The 18,894-nt window shown below is 42.7% G+C and overlaps 1 protein-coding gene across 2 annotated transcripts in view; it reads right to left on the bottom strand.

Moving 5' to 3' along the window:
- Nucleotides 1-670: 670 nt before the first annotated feature.
- The window catches only part of GLRX3 (glutaredoxin 3), a 79,976-nt gene continuing 61,752 nt past the window's right edge, over nt 671-18,894 (bottom strand). For both annotated transcript variants that reach the window (XM_073595693.1, XM_073595694.1), the window contains 5 exons: nt 18,531-18,588; nt 18,366-18,418; nt 10,734-10,773; nt 5,819-5,911; nt 671-963 (listed from right to left, as the gene is read on the bottom strand). In XM_073595693.1, coding sequence (XP_073451794.1) covers nt 913-963; nt 5,819-5,911; nt 10,734-10,773; nt 18,366-18,418; nt 18,531-18,588 — 295 coding nt within the window. In that variant the 3' untranslated portion in view covers nt 671-912. The remainder of the gene's footprint in view (nt 964-5,818; nt 5,912-10,733; nt 10,774-18,365; nt 18,419-18,530; nt 18,589-18,894) is intronic.

Consider the following 18,894-nt stretch of genomic DNA (forward strand, 5'->3'; position numbering starts at 1 on the left):
GAGTTTTAGTAAATCAACCCCAATGTTTATCTAATAGCCAGTCCACCCAACCAGTATTACAGTTACAGATCGAGTACCATAGGCTTAATCACCTGCCATAGATTTTTGCTTTTGTAAAAGCTAAAATCTCACCCGAGTCCCCATGGGCAATAAAATAGATTGGTAATTAAACTCCCCAGCACAAGAATTTAAAGGGTTAGTTCACTTTTTCAGAAAAAAAATGAAAAGGTAACCACCATACTTACCTCCATGGGTGCTGAGCGGTCGGTGTCCATGCAGCGGTCCAGGGATTTGAAATGCCCGCTCTTTTCCTGCAGCACTTCTGGGATGGATCAGAGCAATGCTGTGTGCAAACACTGACCAATCAGAAACAAGCTGATCCTTCCCAGAAGTGAGACAAAAAGAAGTGGGAGAAGAGCTAGGATTTCAAATCCCTGGATCACTACACGGGCTGTGTGGGCACCGACAGCTCAGCACCCACAGAGGTAAGTACAGCGGGGACCAGCGGTGGGGAAGGTGTACGGTGTTTGTTCACATTTTCATAACAAATGATTTGCAATTTTGTTTGGAATTAACCTTTAGCTCTACGGGGAAGAGTATAATTGATGTAGCATTTGGCCATAACTGATGTGTATTACTCTGGACATTATGTACAGTCAGTAACAACAAATATTTGTAACACTGTTTTATTAAATTAAAAGATTTCTGATGTTTGATAACTTTCACATAAATGCTCAGGAGCACTGTCATCTCTACTGCTAATTACATATTGTATCCTGTACAGGCTGTGACCTATCATTGAAGAGAGGATGGGAAGAGAGTTCACCGAGGTCCGTATACAAGCCTAGAGAGCCACAGCAGTTCAGAAAGATCCATGCTTGGAATTTGTCCCATCTATGGCACCTCCGTACATTATTGTCCACCTTTCAGCACCGAATCCAGCTCTCCACTTTCCTTCAACTCCTGTGTGGGGAGGAAAAAAAACACCAAAATATTTAGACATTGTTGGAAACCAAAGCAAATTTAGTTGGCTCATTCTGGTACTGTAGGTAAAACACAATTAAAACAGCAGCACTATAAAAAATACTTGAAATAAACAAATAGCCCATTAACCTCCCTGGCAGTATGATTATGTCAGATTTTCGATGCTGAAAGCGGTACAATTGTTTTGCATGGAAATTTGACGTTTTATATTGTAGGCCTGTAATTCTTAGGAATAACTCACTTAAATCTGTCCAAACAAGAGTCTAGTAGATATCCCCGTGTGTGATAAAGTGTGAAACACGAAATCATAAATAATATATTAAATAACTATAAATAAATATAACTAATAATAAAAATTATTCAATAATGTAATCAAATCAAAAACACTGACATTTGCTCAGTTGCAGAATTGTCGCTGTCATTACTTTCAGTGTCTGATGACGGATTTCCCCACAAATCACTATCGCTCAATTCTGCAAGTGATTCTAATTTATTATCGCTGTTTTCTAGCTGGTCTGAAACCGCTTTTGATGTAAAGGGACACTTTTTGGTTGCTATGGACAATCTCCAGTTTCCAGGCAGAAAGAACAGTATATATAATATAAAACTGCATGCAGGGCACTGGACAAAGCACTAGGGACAAAAGGGATGTGAAATAATGTGATAAAGTAATGTATTCTGTAAGATCACAGTGTATTGAGTGCTTTTAACTTTTTGAATTCGGCACCGTGCTCCGTCCCCGTGCGTCACGACGCTCGCAGATAACGGAGCTCAGCACTGTGATCGATCGAGAGGAGTACACAGCTCGCACACACAGCGAGGAGACATCGTAAGTAACTTTGCCTGGATCCTGCGATGCGATCCTGAGTGTGGCTCGGGGTTACCGCTTTTGGTACTGAAAATTCACCCCGAGCCACACTCGGGAATACCGCCAGGGAGGTTATTAAATTAAAAGATGTCCTCAGTCTGACGGCCAGCGTAATTAAATTCACTTACTCTGAGCCCAGGCTGTGACTGAGCAGTGAAAGAAAATGCAACACAGAGCTCCTTCTCTCTGTAACTCTGCTTTCCTCCCAGCAAGCTCTCCGCCAACACATGAACGATTGGCTTCTTGTGCTGCTTCTTCCTCTCACACCCAAGCTCACAGACTGTAAGAGGCTAGCAGAACATATTCAGATCCTTACACCGCTTCCATTTAAAAAAAAATTGATTCAATGGTGTATTAAGGATTACAAAGCTGGATTCAGTTGTGTCATTTATATCTGCATATAGTTCAGCTTTAAATTCAGCCAGAGGTATGGGCACATAGGTTTCAGCACAAGGCAGCCCATAAGCCAGCATGTTTCTGCAAAATGTCATCTTCATTTTCAAAAACGAGTGTTTGGCCCCGCCTCTCCTGCTTACTTCTTTTCCTATTGGTCACTGAATTTGATAGCTAGTTCCAATGGCTATCAACAAGACTGAACAGCAGTGAAGGACGAGGTTAAAAGTGCTGAGTAATGATCCCATTTTGATTTTACAGGCGTAAAAAAATAAATAAAAAATCCTCCTCCTATACACTTCCCACCCCCAACTAGAACAACAGGTATGCGCTAGGTGACATGAGATGCTAAACTAAATGCAAATCTTGATTTCCGATAGGGTTGCACCGATACTAGTATTGGTGCCGATACCGAGTATTTGCACAAGTATTGGTACTCCTGCAAATGCACCGATACCTGAAACCGATACTTTCAGGCTCAGTTCTTTGAGCTGTCAGTGTGTCTCCCCAGTGTTAAAGAAGTCCAGTAATTAAAAAGGTCAAAAAAAAAAAAAAAGCAGCCCAATGTTTATTAACAACATTGCTCAGCCCTGAAACACTAAAATAAAAAATAAAAAACATTGTTTCTTTTTATATAGTTCTGTTTCTTCATCTGCAGATCAAAGGGATGAACAAATGTCCCTCTGTTTAACCCCTTATTAACCATTAGTTTACTCTAATCAGCCTTAATTAACTCCCTATTATCCTCCATTTAATTATTATTTTCCTGCTTTTTTCTTTTGTTCACATCTATTTTATAAACGATGAACAATTAAAACATTTTTTTTTGTTTGCTTTGTTAGTGAATATTTTTACATAAAAAGCGCAAAATTAAAAATAAAATAAATAAACAGTTGCGGTAGGTATCGGTAATTGGTATCGGCAAGTCCTAAAAAAAAAAAAAAAAAGTATCGGTAATTGTCTTCATTGTAAAAAAAAAAATGGTATCTGTGCATCCCTAATTTCTGAGTTTAATCCAAACCCCTTCTGCATCACAAGCCTGCCTATTCAGCAGCAAATTTTGGGGGGTGAGACCACATCTAGCTTTTGCAGCAAAGCCTAATACTGTTATGACTTGGCTACCTTAAAGCAGAACTAAATCTAAAGATTGCGAGCAAGCATCTCTTTATTGCAGAAGACACACTTATCTGCCCGCATGCAGTCTATTAAATGTACACGAAGCTGTGCGCGTGCAGCTCAGCGTGCGTTCCAGGCACACTCTGGCTGTACCGAAATGACTGACTCACATGCACATTCGCAGAATAACATCATTCCCCAGCGGCCATTCAAGAGGCTGAAAACTCAGCAAACCAGACATAGCCAAGGAAGAAGATGACAGCCTTCAGCAAGGGATGTAACCATTACATCTGGAAGGTGGAGATTAGCATTTCTGGCATCTGGCATCCCCGATCCTCCTCTTCTCAGGTTGCGCTGGGCTTCTCCCCCCTGACAAGTGCCCCCATAGTAAGCCGCTTGCTGCCAAGCCACCTCTGTGTGTCTATGGGACACACAAAGCATGGCTCAGTCCCACTCCCTGCTTCCTCCTCCCTGGCTATGATTGACAATGATTCTCGCTGCTGTGTTTCAGCCAATGAGGAGGCAGAGACCCAAAAGAGCAGCGGCTCTCATGCACACGATCGAGCCCAGGTAAGTATTTGGGGGGGGGGGGGGGTTGCATGCAGGTTCTTTACCTTCCCGCATAGAATGTATAAAGGTAAAAAACCTTCCGCCTTTAGAATCGCTCTAAGCTTGGGGGGGGGGGGATTTGGGTTGGGGCACGCCGGGTTAAGTGTTAACCTTAAAGGAAGGTGAAGTGTAAATTTTAGGTGGAGGTAAAGTATTAAAAATGAATATTGCATTCCTTTAAAAAAAATTTGAAAAAAAGAACCTGCTCCCTGCAATAGAAGGCTGAATAGTTACTTCGATTAGGTAAAACTTCTATCATATAGTGCTGCAGCCACTGAAAAAAAAAAACTTCCAGGAGTGTAAAATTCCTGTTTCCCCCCGATGCATTCTGTTTTTTTTCCTGCCAGATCCTACATCACTGCTGTCCTGTAGTGATGTAGGATCTGGCAGAAGAAACCACAGCACAGGGCTGGGGGTGCAGGCATTTGACACTCAGGTGTGTTGAATGTTGAAGACCTTGCTAGAGAGAGAAGTGCTGAAAGAGAGGAGTTCTCACTCACTATTGCATGGTGCCATTGTTTACATAAGCATAATGCCCCGTACACACGATCGGACTTTGTTCGGACATTCCAACAACTAAATCCATCGGATTTTTTCCGACGGATGTTGGCTCAAACTTGTCTTACATACGCACGGTCACACAAAGTTGTTGAAAAATCCTATTGTTCTGAACGCGTTGACGTAAAACACGTACGTCGGGACTATAAACGGGGCAGTGGCCAATAGCTTTTGTCTCTTAATTTATTCTGAGCATGCGTGGCACTTTGTGCTTCAGATTTGTGTATACACGATCAGAATTTAAACGATCGCATTTTGTTGTCGGAAAATTTTATATCCTGCTTTCAAACTTTGTGTGTCAGAAATTCCGACGGAAAAAGTCAGATGGAGCCCACACACGATCGGAATTTCCGACAACACAATCCGATCGCACTTTTTCCATCAGAAAATCTGACCGTGTGTACAGGGTATTAGAGTTAGAGACAGGTAATAGACTTTAAATTTAAGTTTCTATTGGGCACAATTGCTCCCTGCCAAACCAGTCTGGCATTAAAGTATAACGAATGGCAAAACTTTTTCTTTAGTTTTGGATAGAGTGGAGAGGGATTAGAACGCTTGTCAGTTTTTATTGCTTTCTGTGTCCCTCTTTAGGCCCCTTTCACACTGAGGCGCTTCTAAACCGCCAGTAAAACACTGAGTGCTTTTGAAGAGCTTTTCATGCGCTTTTGAAGAGCTTTCCATTCATTTCAATGGAGTGGGGCGTTTTTTCACCGCCCTGCCAGCCCACTGCCCCAGTGTGAAAGCATTTGATTATTTTAATGGAAATAGGTTTTCGTGAGCTTTTCAGGCGCTTTTTTTTAGCGTGAAAGCGCCTGAAAAGCGCCTCAATGTGAAAGGAGTCTTAGGGAAATTCACCCTATTTGTTCTCTTTCCCATTATCATTGAAAGTAAAAGAAAAAAAAAAAAAACACAAATTTTGGGTTGTCTCCAGAAAAATAATAGAGGGTAAATCTTCCAATGGGGCACTAGTTCTGGAGGCCTGGGGGTCCCCAAGAGATTTGCAGGGATTTCCTGTTTTGGCTATGGGACAGGAAGAGAAGAGAAATCTCCCGAATGGGATACAGATGGCAAAAAATAAACTGGCAGGGGTTATAACCCTCCTTTACGCTATCCAAAATTAAAAAAGGTTTTGCCTATAGTTCTACTTTATGTTGCATGTGTCTAAATGCAAAACCCCAAAGATTAAAAGCTTTCATATTGGCTTCACTTTTGCGCCTGTGTTGAAGGGAGGGTGGTTAAAAAAAAAAAAAGTCTTGTGGGCAAACCTAATCAGCCAAATAAAAAGCTTACCTTTAAAATGTCTAAACCTCCAATAAGTTCTCCCTTTACATAGAGCTGTGGGTACGTTGGCCAGTTAGAGTAGGTTTTCAATCCTTGTCGAACCTTAAGAAAGGATGGATAAAAAGGCTATTAAAAAAAAAAAAACACACACAGTAAAAGCCACTGTAAGGTTATTAGAGATCCAGTTGGCTGAATGTTATCCCCCAACTTCTTATAACCTCCTGGATGCCTTGGTATTGAGGTCTCTGTTTTTCAGTTCTATGTCTGTCTATCAGTTGTCATTAAGGGGGTCCATCTCACTGTTGGATACTTCATTTACTTGAGTTCACGGAGGCAAAAGCGAGACTCTATTTTCTACAGCAAACCTGGGCACTCCTAGAGGGGGAGATTCTAGCTCTGAAGTCCTCGAAATATAAAAGATCCAGGTGAAAACTCAGCTCTCCACTGTCTTCCCATCAGAGATTTATCAGCATTTGACAGACTTGCCTTTTATTACCACCACTGAATATTTAGGCAGGTTACCAATAATAATGTAGCACCTTGATGTTTAGGCAGGGCTGCTAGTAAATTTACCTGCCTGGTGTAGTCGCCTTGGCCGATTGATGGGGGATCAATTGGTTCTACCCTAATTCTGGAATTGCTGCACTTCTCTCTTCTGACACTAGATGGCCAGGCAATCTGGTGACATTAGATAAAACAAGGGCATTGCAAGGAAAGATTAGGAATAGATGGGGTATCTCAGCCAATGGGCAGGGATCTTCTTTGGTCCCTTGGCCTGATGGGAGAGCCTATTTATTTGGGTGAGGTCAGGTGATCGGGGTTCTGTGCCACCCGGACGGCTGTCTGGGTGGACGTGTGTTGTGCTGCCCCGGGCTGCTAGGCCAGAGCCTGAGGCCTATCCCGGGGACATCTGGCTGCTAGGCTGTCTGAGGGCCCATCCAGAAGCAAGAGAGCAGCGTAAGGTTGGGATTGCGGCTTGCAGTCCAACCAGAAGTGAAGGTTCTGCCGGCCAGAGAACCTACCATGGTCGAAGGTAGAGGGACCATCCGCTTTATTACCAGGGACCACAGTGAGTAGCTGAAGCAAGTACCAGAGCAGTATTCTCACCAACCGGGGACGGTGAGGAATTGGGAAACTTCAGTAGGTGTCAAGCCAGGGACCCAGCCAGTGCAGGAGACGCTTACAGAGCAGCCTTATGTGTCAAGCCAGAGACCAAGCAGGCCAGTGGGATGGCGCTTGAGGAGTATCCTGAATGCCAAACTAGGGACCCAGCAGGGATGCCAGGGTGACGCTTGAGGAAGATACTCAGTGAAGAAATTGGAAGAGCTCAGGAGATCCGGTGGCAGTGGATCAGCAAGTCTAGTGAGAGAGACTGGGAGCTCAGTCGAGTGAAGATCTACAAGGTGGGTGCCTTTCCCGGCATGGCTGTCTACCTATAGAAGTCTCAGAGTCTGCCAATAAACATTGCAACTACTAAAGGGTGTCCTGGCCCTCAAACCTCTCTCCCACAGTTCTGTTTAAGCGACAATAAATTTCTTTGCATTCAAAAAGTGTCTGGCGCCCATGAATATACCTTGCACTAAACCCATCATGCCTTGTAACCCATTCTACACAGAAGGAGGTCATCTATCCCTGACTCTGGAGGTTCTCATTAGACCTAAAGGAGATGTGGGACCTTGCTACACCAAGAATGAGAAAAGTCAGCTTTAAATCAACCCCAATACCCTAACTTGCTTGGACAAAATGTTAGAGAGACACTTTTCTCATTTAGGGCAACGTGATCGTGTCTTCCCAATCTTCCAGTAAAGGGAAGCATGCAAATTCCCCCATGTGACAGTGCTAAGCCAAGGTAGCCAATCCTCGGTTACAAACACTTTCACCTGTAGGAAGCACATCTTACTCAGACCCTGTAGCTTAAAGCGGAGATCCGGCCACTGCTGCAAAAATGAAAAGCCAGCAGCTACACATACTGCAGCTGCTGACTTAACTGCTTCCCGACCGCCTCACGCAGATACACTGCGGCAGAAGGGCACATACAGGCAGATTAATGTACCAGTATGTTGCCCTTTAAGAGGCGGCTCACGGGCGCGTGTCTCACGGTGAGGAAAACAGTTAGAATCACTCCCTAGGACACACCTAACCCCTACAGCGCCACCTAGTGTTAACCCCTTCACTGCCAGTGACATTTTTACAGTAATCAATGCAATTTTATAGCATTGATCGCTGTATAAATGCCAATGGTACCAAAAATGTGTCAAAATTGTCCAATGTGTCTGCCATAACGTCGCAGTCATGATAAAAATCGCTGATCGCCGCCATTACTAGTAAAAAAAAAATGATCAATAAAAATGCCATAGAACTATCCCCTATTTTGTAGACGCTAGAACTTTTGCGCAAACCAATCAAACGCTTATTGCAATTTTTTTTTACTAAAGATATGTAGAAGAATACATATCGGCCTAAAACTGAGGGGAAAAAAATGCTTTTTTTATATATTTTTGGGGAATATTTATTATCGCAAAAAGTAAAAAATAATGTGCTTTTTTTCTAAATTGTCACTGTTTTTTTGTTTATAGCGCAAAAAATAAAAACCGCAGAGGTGATCAAATACCACTGAAAGAAAGCTCTATTTGTGTGAAAAAAAGGATGTCAATTTTGTTTGGGAGCCACGTCGCACGACCGTGCAATTGTCAGTTAAAGCGACGCAGTGCCGAATCACAAAAAGTGCTCTGGTCAGGAAGGGGGTAAATTTTTCCGGGGCTGAAGTGGTTAATAATCGGACACTTACCTTTCCTGGATTCCAGCGATGTCTCCTTCCTGCGGCGGGGGAAGGAGGAGGGAGCCGAGCGGTGACGTCCACGCACGTGGCCGAGAATCCCGGAAGTAGGGACAGGATACCAGGTATCCCCCCCCCGAAAGGTGGTAAGAAAAGGAATGGACTCTGCCATCCACACCTGCGAGGAGATGGATGGATGAATCCTCCCTGCTGTGCTATTGTTTTCTGATAGCAGGGACTCCTCCACTGTCAGAATGCACTGATCAGCGCTGCAGCCTATGAGCGGCAATCATTGAATCGATTTCTATTAAGGAAGAACTGCCATACATTAAATCAAAAATCTGTCTGGTCCCTGCTGAACCGCCAGAATTTCAGTCCATCAATGGCCAGCTTTAGTTGCAAAATAATCTCACAACAGGCAATTGGAGAACAAGTGTGGGGCGGGCTTTCAGGAGGTGCAGTTTCTCTGCCCAGAGTGACCAGGTGACAATGTCTTTAAAGGTCAACCCTGTGGCCTTGTCTCACTTGACTTCAATTCTCATCAAAGACACCATCTAGATGACATCTGGTCAAGCTTTCTCTAGGTATACTAGTTTCCTTCCACAACACAAAAACATACCAGCTAGGGGTCTTGAATATAATCACAGCATTGATGCATCGCGATTCAGATGTTCGCGATTCTGCATTGATGCTGTGAGCCGGTCGAATCGATCTCCGATGATGTCATTCGTCACTCCTTTCAGTGCTCTGCCTCTCCTGGAGACACAGAGAGGCAGAGCCTGTCTGGTGAATAAAGTCCCTCCCCTTCCCCGCCCACAGAGATAGACACTGAAGCACAAAGTCAGCTGACAGCCAGTAGAGTGAAGGGGGAGGAGCTCGATGAGACCCTACGTCAGGAGAGGCTTCACTGGAGGCACCAGAAGAGAGAAAAGAGGCAGAGACACACTGAGCAGCATGGAGTAGGGGGAATCGACTGACAAAGCTGGTGAGTGTCAGTGTCACTGATCCCATCCCTCCACTACCATCACCCCCTGCCACTAATCCCATTCATCCCATCCATCCCTCCACCACTGTTCCCATCCATACCTCTGTCACTGATCCTACTCCACCCCTATCCATCTGCCGCCCCTGATCCCATTCATCCCACCATCCCTCTGCCCCTGATCCCATCCATACCACCATCCCTCTTGTCCCTGATCCCATCTATCCCTCCTCTGCCACTGATCCCATCTATTCCACCATCCCTCTTGTCCCTGATCCCATCCATCCCTCCTCTGCCACTGATCCCATCTATTCCACCATCCCTCTGCCCCTGATCCCATCCATCCCTCTGCCCCTGATCCCATCCATCCCTGATTCCATCCATCCCACCATCCCTGATTCCATCCATCCCACCATCCATCTGCCCCGATCCCATCCATCCCTCTGCGACTGATGCCATCCATCCCTCTGCCCCTGATCCCATCCATCCCACTATCCCTCCCTCTGCCTGATCCCATCCCCCACCATCCCTCTGCCACTATCACTTATATTTATTGTATTTAGGACAGGAATGCATTTCAAGTCTTTGTTAAAACAATCTACTGAGCAGTCCAGAACTATTTTGTGAAAGTTAGTCTATTCCACATATTCACAGCTCTTACGGCAAAGAAGCCTTTCTGTTTTACCTCTAGAAGTAAAGAATGCCCCTTTGTTCTCTGTAATGTACTGAAAGTGAATAACTTATAGCCCTCTTTTGGGATGGTTATGAGAATTACCCTCCTCAAATAGTATATCGTGCTAAGAGCAAATGAAAATAAAAAAACGAAGTTCTGACTGCTTGAATTTTTGGATAAAAACCATGCGCAGTAATCGTGGTGCATCAGGGAATTGAATCGTGGACAGGATGATCATAATCGAATCGTAAGACCAGTGAAGAGGAGCACCCCTAATACCAGCAGGCTAAATCAACTTCAATCCTAATTTATGGAAAAAAGTTGAACTTGTAGTTTCGGTATCATGTTTGAATGATAGAAAGTTTCTTTATATTAGCCATGGGCACCCTGGACCGAGCCACAGCTACTGAAATCTATACACAAGTCCTAGTACAGCCGCCATGCAGAAACCTTCAACATATGTAATGATGGTCCTCAATCTCTTCCAGCTCACCTCTTCATCCTCCAGAATGTCAAATGTGTCATATTCTGCACTGGAGGGGATAAGAAAGAGAAAAGGGAACATGTTAATAGATTAACTTATCAACACTAAAAACCCAATGCACACATTGTGTTATACAAGTATCTGAGAACTTTATAATTAAAGCAACTATGCACGCAGAGTCCCATCCGTGTAAATGACTCTTTATGCAGAACATACATGTAATGAAGACCTGTAAAAGCCACAATTTCTTTAAATAAAATAAAAAGTCAGGATTTGCCTTGTGTGCCACAAAATGAACATTTATCTGCATTTCAGGGCATATTCAAATATCAGTAATGAGACCCCATGCTTGGGATTAATTGTACCACGTTCTCCATTATACATATTTAGAGCTCAGATTGATCATACGGTTCAGGAACAGTAAGACAGTATATGGTCAGTCTTAAAAGGGAAACACCACACAAATAATGTGTGTCTGAATGAGGAGAAGAGGGGCACAGATAGAACCTTCTCTGCAAAACACGAAAATGTTGTGTTAATTGCAGTCTACAGCAGATTACATAGAAATCTCACAAATCCAGCGACAACACTAGTTTAGCTGAAATCCTGATTTGGGAAGTCATCTCACTTCGGTAATGGAAGACTTCAATGGACAGAACTACTATCATCTAGGGCTGAAACAACTAATCGATTAATTGACAATTAATCGACTATGAAATTAATCAATTACTATTTTCATAATCGATCAATCGGCCAGGAACATAAATGGGGTTAAAAAAAAAAACTAACATGAGCCCTTTAAAGTACAAAAAGAGCAACTAATCGCTACTGTACATATTACTTTCACAGTTCTACAGTAAAAAATATGAATCCCTTACAGTAGTGATTACTTGCTTTTTTTGTACTATAAAGAGCTCATTTTAGTTTTTTTTTAACCCCATTATGTTACTAAACGTGTTAGACCTGGTTCACATCTATGTGTTTTTTGGTGCTTTTTGCAGAAACGCACTACAGTTCATTTACATGGTTTCCTATGGGACACAGTCACATCTATGGTTTTTTCAGCCACTGCGTATTTGGAAAGGGTCAGGGACTTTTTTTTTTTTAAACGCAAAACAGTGCTTTTTTGGTTTAATATACTTCAATGGAGAAGCTGCAGAAAAGCATTTAATGCGTTTTTGCAGCAATTTGTGTTTTTTAATCTGCCCAACAACAAATTGGCCCAAAAAAAATGCAAAAGCGCAAATCGCAGCAAAATCACGCGTGTAAAAATCCAAACGCACAGCAAAAAGCACTGCAGGAATGGATCAAAAGCAAACTGCATAGGTGTGAACCGAGCCTTGTGCTGGCCACACGGATCAATTTTCAGACGAGAATATTCAGACGAAAAATCTTTGTACATTCGCTGAAAGAATGTTTGAAATTTTCACTTGTTTTTAAGATTCTGTTTTTAAAAGAATTGTAATTTCTGAACGAAAACCACATACACTGTCTGAAAATTCCTTTGACCAAAAAGTTTTCTATTATTTCCAAATTTTCCTGTCACTGTGGTTGAAAATGAACATCGATTTGACCCCACTAATGATCAGAAAAATCGAACAAACATTCTTAAAATGACTTTTTTTTGAAGGAAGACATAATTTTTTTATTTAAAAAAAAAAAAAAAAAAAAAACTTGATCTCTGAGTCTGATAATATTTACCAGATTCACCCTCTAATAGTATATACAGTATATCTCTCCTCTAATAGTATATCTCTCCTCTAATAGTATATAGAGTATATCTCTCCTCTAATAGTATATCTCTCCTCTAATAGTATATAGAGTATATCTCTCCTTTAATAGTATATAGAGTATAGGGCTGAAACAACTAATCGATTAATCGACAACAAATCGATTATGAAATTAATCGATTACTATTTTCATAATCGATTAATCGGCCAATAACATAATGGGGTTAAAAAAATAATACAACCCCCTTATAGTACAAAAAGAGCAAATAATCGCGACTGTAAATATTACTTTCACAGTTCTACAGTAAAAAAAAATGAACCCCTTATAGTAGCGATTATTTGCTTTTTTTGTACTATAGGGCCCATTTTAGTTTCTTTTAACCCCATTATGTTACTAAACGTCTTAGACCTGGTTCACATCTATGTGTGTTTTTTGGTGCTTTTTGCAGAAACACACTACAGTTCATTTACATGGTTTCCTATGGGACACGTTCACATCTATGCTTTTTTTCAGCCACTGCGTATTTGGAAAGGGTCAAGGACTCTTTTTTTTTTAACGCAAAACGGTGCTTTTAGATTCAATATACTTCGATGGAGAAGCTGCAGAAAATCATGTAATGTGTTTTTGCAGCAATTTGTATTTTTTAATCTGCCGAACAACAAATTGGCCAAAAAACAGTATTTCTCGTCTAATAGTGTATACAGTATATCTCCTCTAATAGTGTATATACAGTATATCTCTTTTGTCTGTTATTCTCAGAGTGGATTCAATATTTTGCTCCCTAACCATATAGTTGGTTGTTTATATTTACTACTGCATAGAGATATTTAGGAATAAATTGCCTTTTTTTTTAAACTTTACATATTAAGTAAATTATACACCACACTTTTTTTTTTTTCGGTTATTAACCGATTAATCGAAACAATAATCGGCCAACTAATCGATTATGAAAATAATCGTTAGTTGCAGCTCTAATAGAGTATATCTCTTCTAATAGTATATAGAGTATATCTCTCCTCGAATAGTATATACAGTATATCTCTCCTCTAATTGTATATACAGTATATCTCTCCTCTAATTGTATATACAGGATATCTCTCCTCTAATTGTATATACAGGATATCTCTCCTCTAACAGTATATCTCTCCTCTAATAGTATATACAGTATACCTCTTCTGTCTTATTCTCGGAGTGGATTAGATATTTTGCTCCCTAACCATATAGTTGGTTATTTATATTTACTATTGCATAGCCATAGAGATATTTAAGACTAAATTTACTTTTTTTTTTTTTTTTTTTACATAAAACTTTACATATTAACTAAATTATACACCACACTTTAAGGTTATTAACCGAAACAATAATCAGCCAACTAATTGATTATGAAAATAATCGTTAGTTGCAGCCCTACTATCATCTCTACCCAACACTGTGGCAGGCCATATATAATATACCTTTTCCTTTCACCACAAGTGGAAGGAAAGAAATATGCTTGATTCCCCCATCAACACTGACTGTGTAGCTATTGTGTTCTGGAGGCAAGAAGCCTTCCCGGCCGGCAGAACACAATAGTAACTGCTGGCAGCTAGAGCCATCAGCAGTGATTGGATACACAAAAATCTGACAGGCTGGTTGTACTGAAGTAAAAAAAAAAAAACACAGAACACCTGGAGCTCTGCAAGTCTAGAGGCCAAGTAGAGTGCTCTGATGAGGAGTAATCAGATAAGTGGATCAGACCCAGTGCAGCCAGCACAGCATGGAAAGAGATGCAACAGTCAAAGGAAAAAACACAAAATGCAGCGATCTGAAAGAACGATCAAATAAATTCCAACGTAGTACTGTATGCATAAACAATGCTATTTATTCCATAAAGTAAAAAAATGGTTGAACAGTCAAAGTTCAAAATAAATGGTAGTGAACGTTACTAGTGACCTCAGAGTGGATAAGGGCGAAACAATCATCCGGGAGCTTTGCCTGGAGATGGTTTGATCATCAACCACCATCCAAGGAAGTGGAGGGGAGAAAATTCAGTTCCCAGACGGGGAGAGTACTGGCTGCTGGCAAAACCTGCCAGCTCCAGGTGGATGCCACGGCTGAATGGTGGTCAGCAGGATGGATGAAAGGCAACCTGTGTGATGTAAACGGCCCCAGAGGGAACAACCAAGCCGAGCAGGATCGATATTTTCAGCGCCTCTCTATGCGCCTTCTGTGACGTCACTGCTGTGCCGGAGATGAAGGGGACTGGTGTCCTGAAGTCAGTTGTGTAAGCATCCACTGTTCTGTTTCTGTGACTTGTTTCACGTGCATGACCTTTGTTTTTTGGTTGTACTGAAGTCGACTGTTGAAGACTTCAGTACGACCAGCCTGCCTATAGATGGATCCCTGCTGAACCATCCAAGATTCGATCCATCTACGGCTGGCTTAAAGTGCTACTAAAATCAGTCTGTATATGCAGTAAAGCAGGGATATGCAATTAGCAGACCTCGGCTGTTGCAGAACTAAAAGTCTCATGAGACATAGCAAGACTGACAGCACAAGCATGACACCCAGAGGCAGAGACATGATGGGACTTGTAGTGTTGCAACAGCTGGAGGTCCGCTAATTGCATATCCCCTGCAGTAAAGCATGCTCGTTATACTCACTGTGGAACCTAAGGGGTTAATAATAATAAAAGTACCATAAAACAAAAAAAAACAAACAAACACCCACAGGCCCCCCCGATCCCCAATCGTTTGCATGACGGGCTGCATGCTTCAAATGTGGGTCCCCCTAGCAGCCACTCCAAACTGTGCTAGAGAAGGAGAGAGCAGCCACAGTAGCCGCTAGGGGTGTACAATTGTACCATCTTGCAAATGGCAGGGGATCAAAGTCAGATGTCAGCTGTTTTTGCAGAGGTGCCTGCCCCCCCCAAACCCCCCCCCCCCCACAGCTGAATGTTTAATGGTAGGAGGTGCAGCATTTAAAAAAAAGGAGGAGTTATTATGTACTATTCAGAAGATAGAAAAATTGCATAGGGGGCTTTTTTTTTTATTGCATAGGGGGCACTCGAGCCGAGTCACAGCTGTGTGTCCATTCAGATACGTACCCTGTTTCCCCGAAAATAAGACAGTGTCTTATATTAATTTTTGCTCCCAAAGATGCGCTAGGTCTTATTTTCAGGGGATGTCTTATTTTTCAATGAAGAAGAATACCAGCACTGTTTACCAGTATTTCTTGTACTTTAGACCCTTCAGCAGAAAAGCAGTCACCCCCTAAAGTGACACACTGGATCAGAGGGGGGGGATTGAAATGGGGGGGGGGGGGGGGAATCACTTAAAATGACACAGGGGGGATCAGAGGGGGGAATCGATAAAAATGGCACAGGAGGATCAGAGGGGGGGGGTGTTACCATTTTAGTACCTCCTGTGCCATTTTGATCCCCCCCCCCCCCCCCCTTCTGATCCTCCTGTGCCGATTTGATTCCCCCCCCCTCAAATCCACCCATGTGTCATTTTTAGTCATTTTAAGTCCCCCTCCCCCCACCCCTGTGCCAGTGGACAATTTAGTCTCTCCCCCCTCCCCACCTTCACTAGACATCCCCCCCTTCACCTCAGTCACCCCTGTGGCGGCGAGATTCCACACAATGTGCCCGACTCCTGTGTCTGGCAGCGGCGGCGTGGGCCTCTCTGACGGTTGACGTTCCCCCTGCGCAACATCAGGGGACGTCACTCGTCATCCAGAGAGCCCGCCGCAGCTCACCGATTTAAAGAGACCTCGCACTGCCTGAACAGCTGCAGCCAATCAGTGAGCTGCGCGGCGGCGCCTGCCGCTATGGTCCAGAGTTAGACGCCTTATTATCGTGTGGATGCCTTATTATCGGGGGATGCCTTATTATCGGGGAGGTCTTATTATCGGGGGGATGCCTTATTATCGGGGAGTCTTATTATCGGGGGGATGCCTTATTATCGGGGAGGTCTTATTATCGGGGGGATGCCTTATATTACACGAGAGGCAAAACTGGAAGTAGGCCTTATTTTCGGAGGATGTCTTACCTTCGGGGAAACACTGTAGCTGCGGTTCAGCCCTGCCCCCTCTTTCTCCCGATTGGCTAACTGACAGCAGTGGGAGCCAATGGCGCCTATGCGGTGTCTCAGCCAATCAGGAGGGAGAATCCCGGACTGCCGAGGCACTCATGCACATCGCTGGACAGAGATAGGGCTCAGGTAAGTGTTAGGTGGGCTGCTGCACACAGAAGGTTTTTTATCTTAACGCATTACCCAATTGCCGACCGCCGCACACAGATGTACGTTGGCAGAATGGCACAGGCAGGCAAATGGGCGTACCTGTACGTCCCTTTATATTTCCCGCCTATCGGGCGTGTGCCCGCGGGTCCCGGGAACTCGAATGTTCGCCAGTGGGCCTGCGACTGTGGTGAGGAGAGGCAGAACAGGGAGATGCCTATGTAAACAAGGCATTTCCCTGTTCTGCCTAGCAACATGACAGAGATCCAGCAGTGATCGCTGTCATGTCAGCAGTAGCAGTTAGAATTACTCCCTAGGACACACTTAACCCCTTGATCGCCCCCTAAGGTTCCCTGCCAGTGTCATTTACATAGTAATCAGTGCATTTTTATAGTACTGATCGCTGTATAAATGACAATGGTCCAAAATAGTGTAAAAAGTGTCCGATGTGTCCGCCGCAATGTTGCAGTCACGATAAAAATTGCAGATCGCCACCATTACTAATAAAAATTAATAAAAATGCCATAAAACTATCCCCTATTTTGTAGATGCTATAACTTTTGCGCAAACCAATCAATATACACTTGCTGCGATTTTTTAAATCAAAAATATGTAGAAGAATCGCCTAAACTGAGAAAGAAATTTGTTTTTTTTATATTTTTTGGGATATTTATTATAGCAAAAAGTAAAAAATATAACTTTTTTTTTTTTCAAAATTGTCGCTCTTTTTCTGTTTATAGCGCAAAAAATAAAAAACGGCAGAGGTGATTAAATACCCCCAAAAGAAATCTCTATTTGTGGGGAAAAAAGGACGTCAAATTTTGTTTATGTACAAAGTCGCACGACTGCACAATTGTCAGTTAAAGCGACGCAGTGCCGAAAAAAAATGCTCTGGTCAGGAAGTGGGTAAATCTTCCGGGGCTGAAGTGGTTAAGATAACAAACCTTCTGCCTTTAAAACCCCCTTTAAATAATCTCTCTTGCAACAAGACAGCTGCAAAAGAAGGTCTCAGCTAGGGTTGTGGGTGAGAAATTGGACAGGATTGAGGTTACAAGCAGGCCAGGGGTGGCCCATCCATTAAGGGCGCCCCCCCCCCCCCCCCCCCTTGCCGGATGCATGGATTCCAATGCGGAGTGGGTGGTATTTTGAAGCACCTGAGGCTGTAATAGTCGGGGGAAGGGGTGGGGGGGGGGGTTGTTTGCCATCTCCTCAAAAAATAAAAAAAACACCAGCCGACACTGAAGCAGGCTGAACATGGGACTCAGGTACAGAAACAGTCTGGAGCATCTCTCTAACGCTGGCCACACATACACACGGTGATAATCATATGTCTGCATGTATTTTTTTTTTTTTTTTAGGCTTATGATAAAAAAAAAAAAAATAAATAAAATAAATGCGTAAGCTCTTTAAAGTATTAATCGCTCACATCAGTACAGAAAACTCTGAAACGTGACATAAAAAAGTCATAACAGAAACTGCTGGCCAGCAATGCAACACAATTTCAATCCATTAAACAGTAACACAAATGAAAACAGCACAACAGAATAAATCACCGCCTATAAAAAGAAAAATCGCTCCGACGGGCAAAAATGACATGTTGTCAATAACAGGAGCTGCACATTAGTATTTACTACAGGCAAACAAAGCATATCAATTACGTCTCGCCAACCGCAGACGCTCCCCGACTCACCCCGTGTTATTGAGGATTTCAAGGATCTGACGGCTAAATCCACATTTGGCCACCTGGAGGCACATAGGAAACAGTGAAGGTAAAACACTCGTGTTTTATTAAACCCTTTTCTGAAGAAACAATCCTATAATACTATGTTACATATTCCTATACACACACACATACCTGCTTGTTGCCTTTCATGAAGAGAACGACTGGAGCTTTGTTAATAAGCGCTTTGAGTCTGGAAAAATATAGAATGTGATTAATGGAACATTTTATGGCAATATTTTAAAACAAATTTTGGGTAATCTGGTTACCAGGTATGAGAAATCTGCTGACAGTGTGCAAAATAGGCCTCAAAACTTGTCCCAGAAGCCAATCGTCTCATGCGATTATGTATACATAGGGCATGGTGCACGATTGTTTACACTGTGTGTATACCACATCAGCCAATCACATCTCTTAACCACTTGCCTACAGGGCACTTACACCCCCCTCCTGCCCAGGCCATTTTTCAGCTTTCAGCGCCGTCACACTTTGAATGACA

The sequence above is a fragment of the Aquarana catesbeiana genome, linkage group LG08 (assembly GCF_042186555.1).
Source record: "Aquarana catesbeiana isolate 2022-GZ linkage group LG08, ASM4218655v1, whole genome shotgun sequence".
NCBI classification, from domain to species: Eukaryota; Metazoa; Chordata; class Amphibia; order Anura; family Ranidae; genus Aquarana; species Aquarana catesbeiana.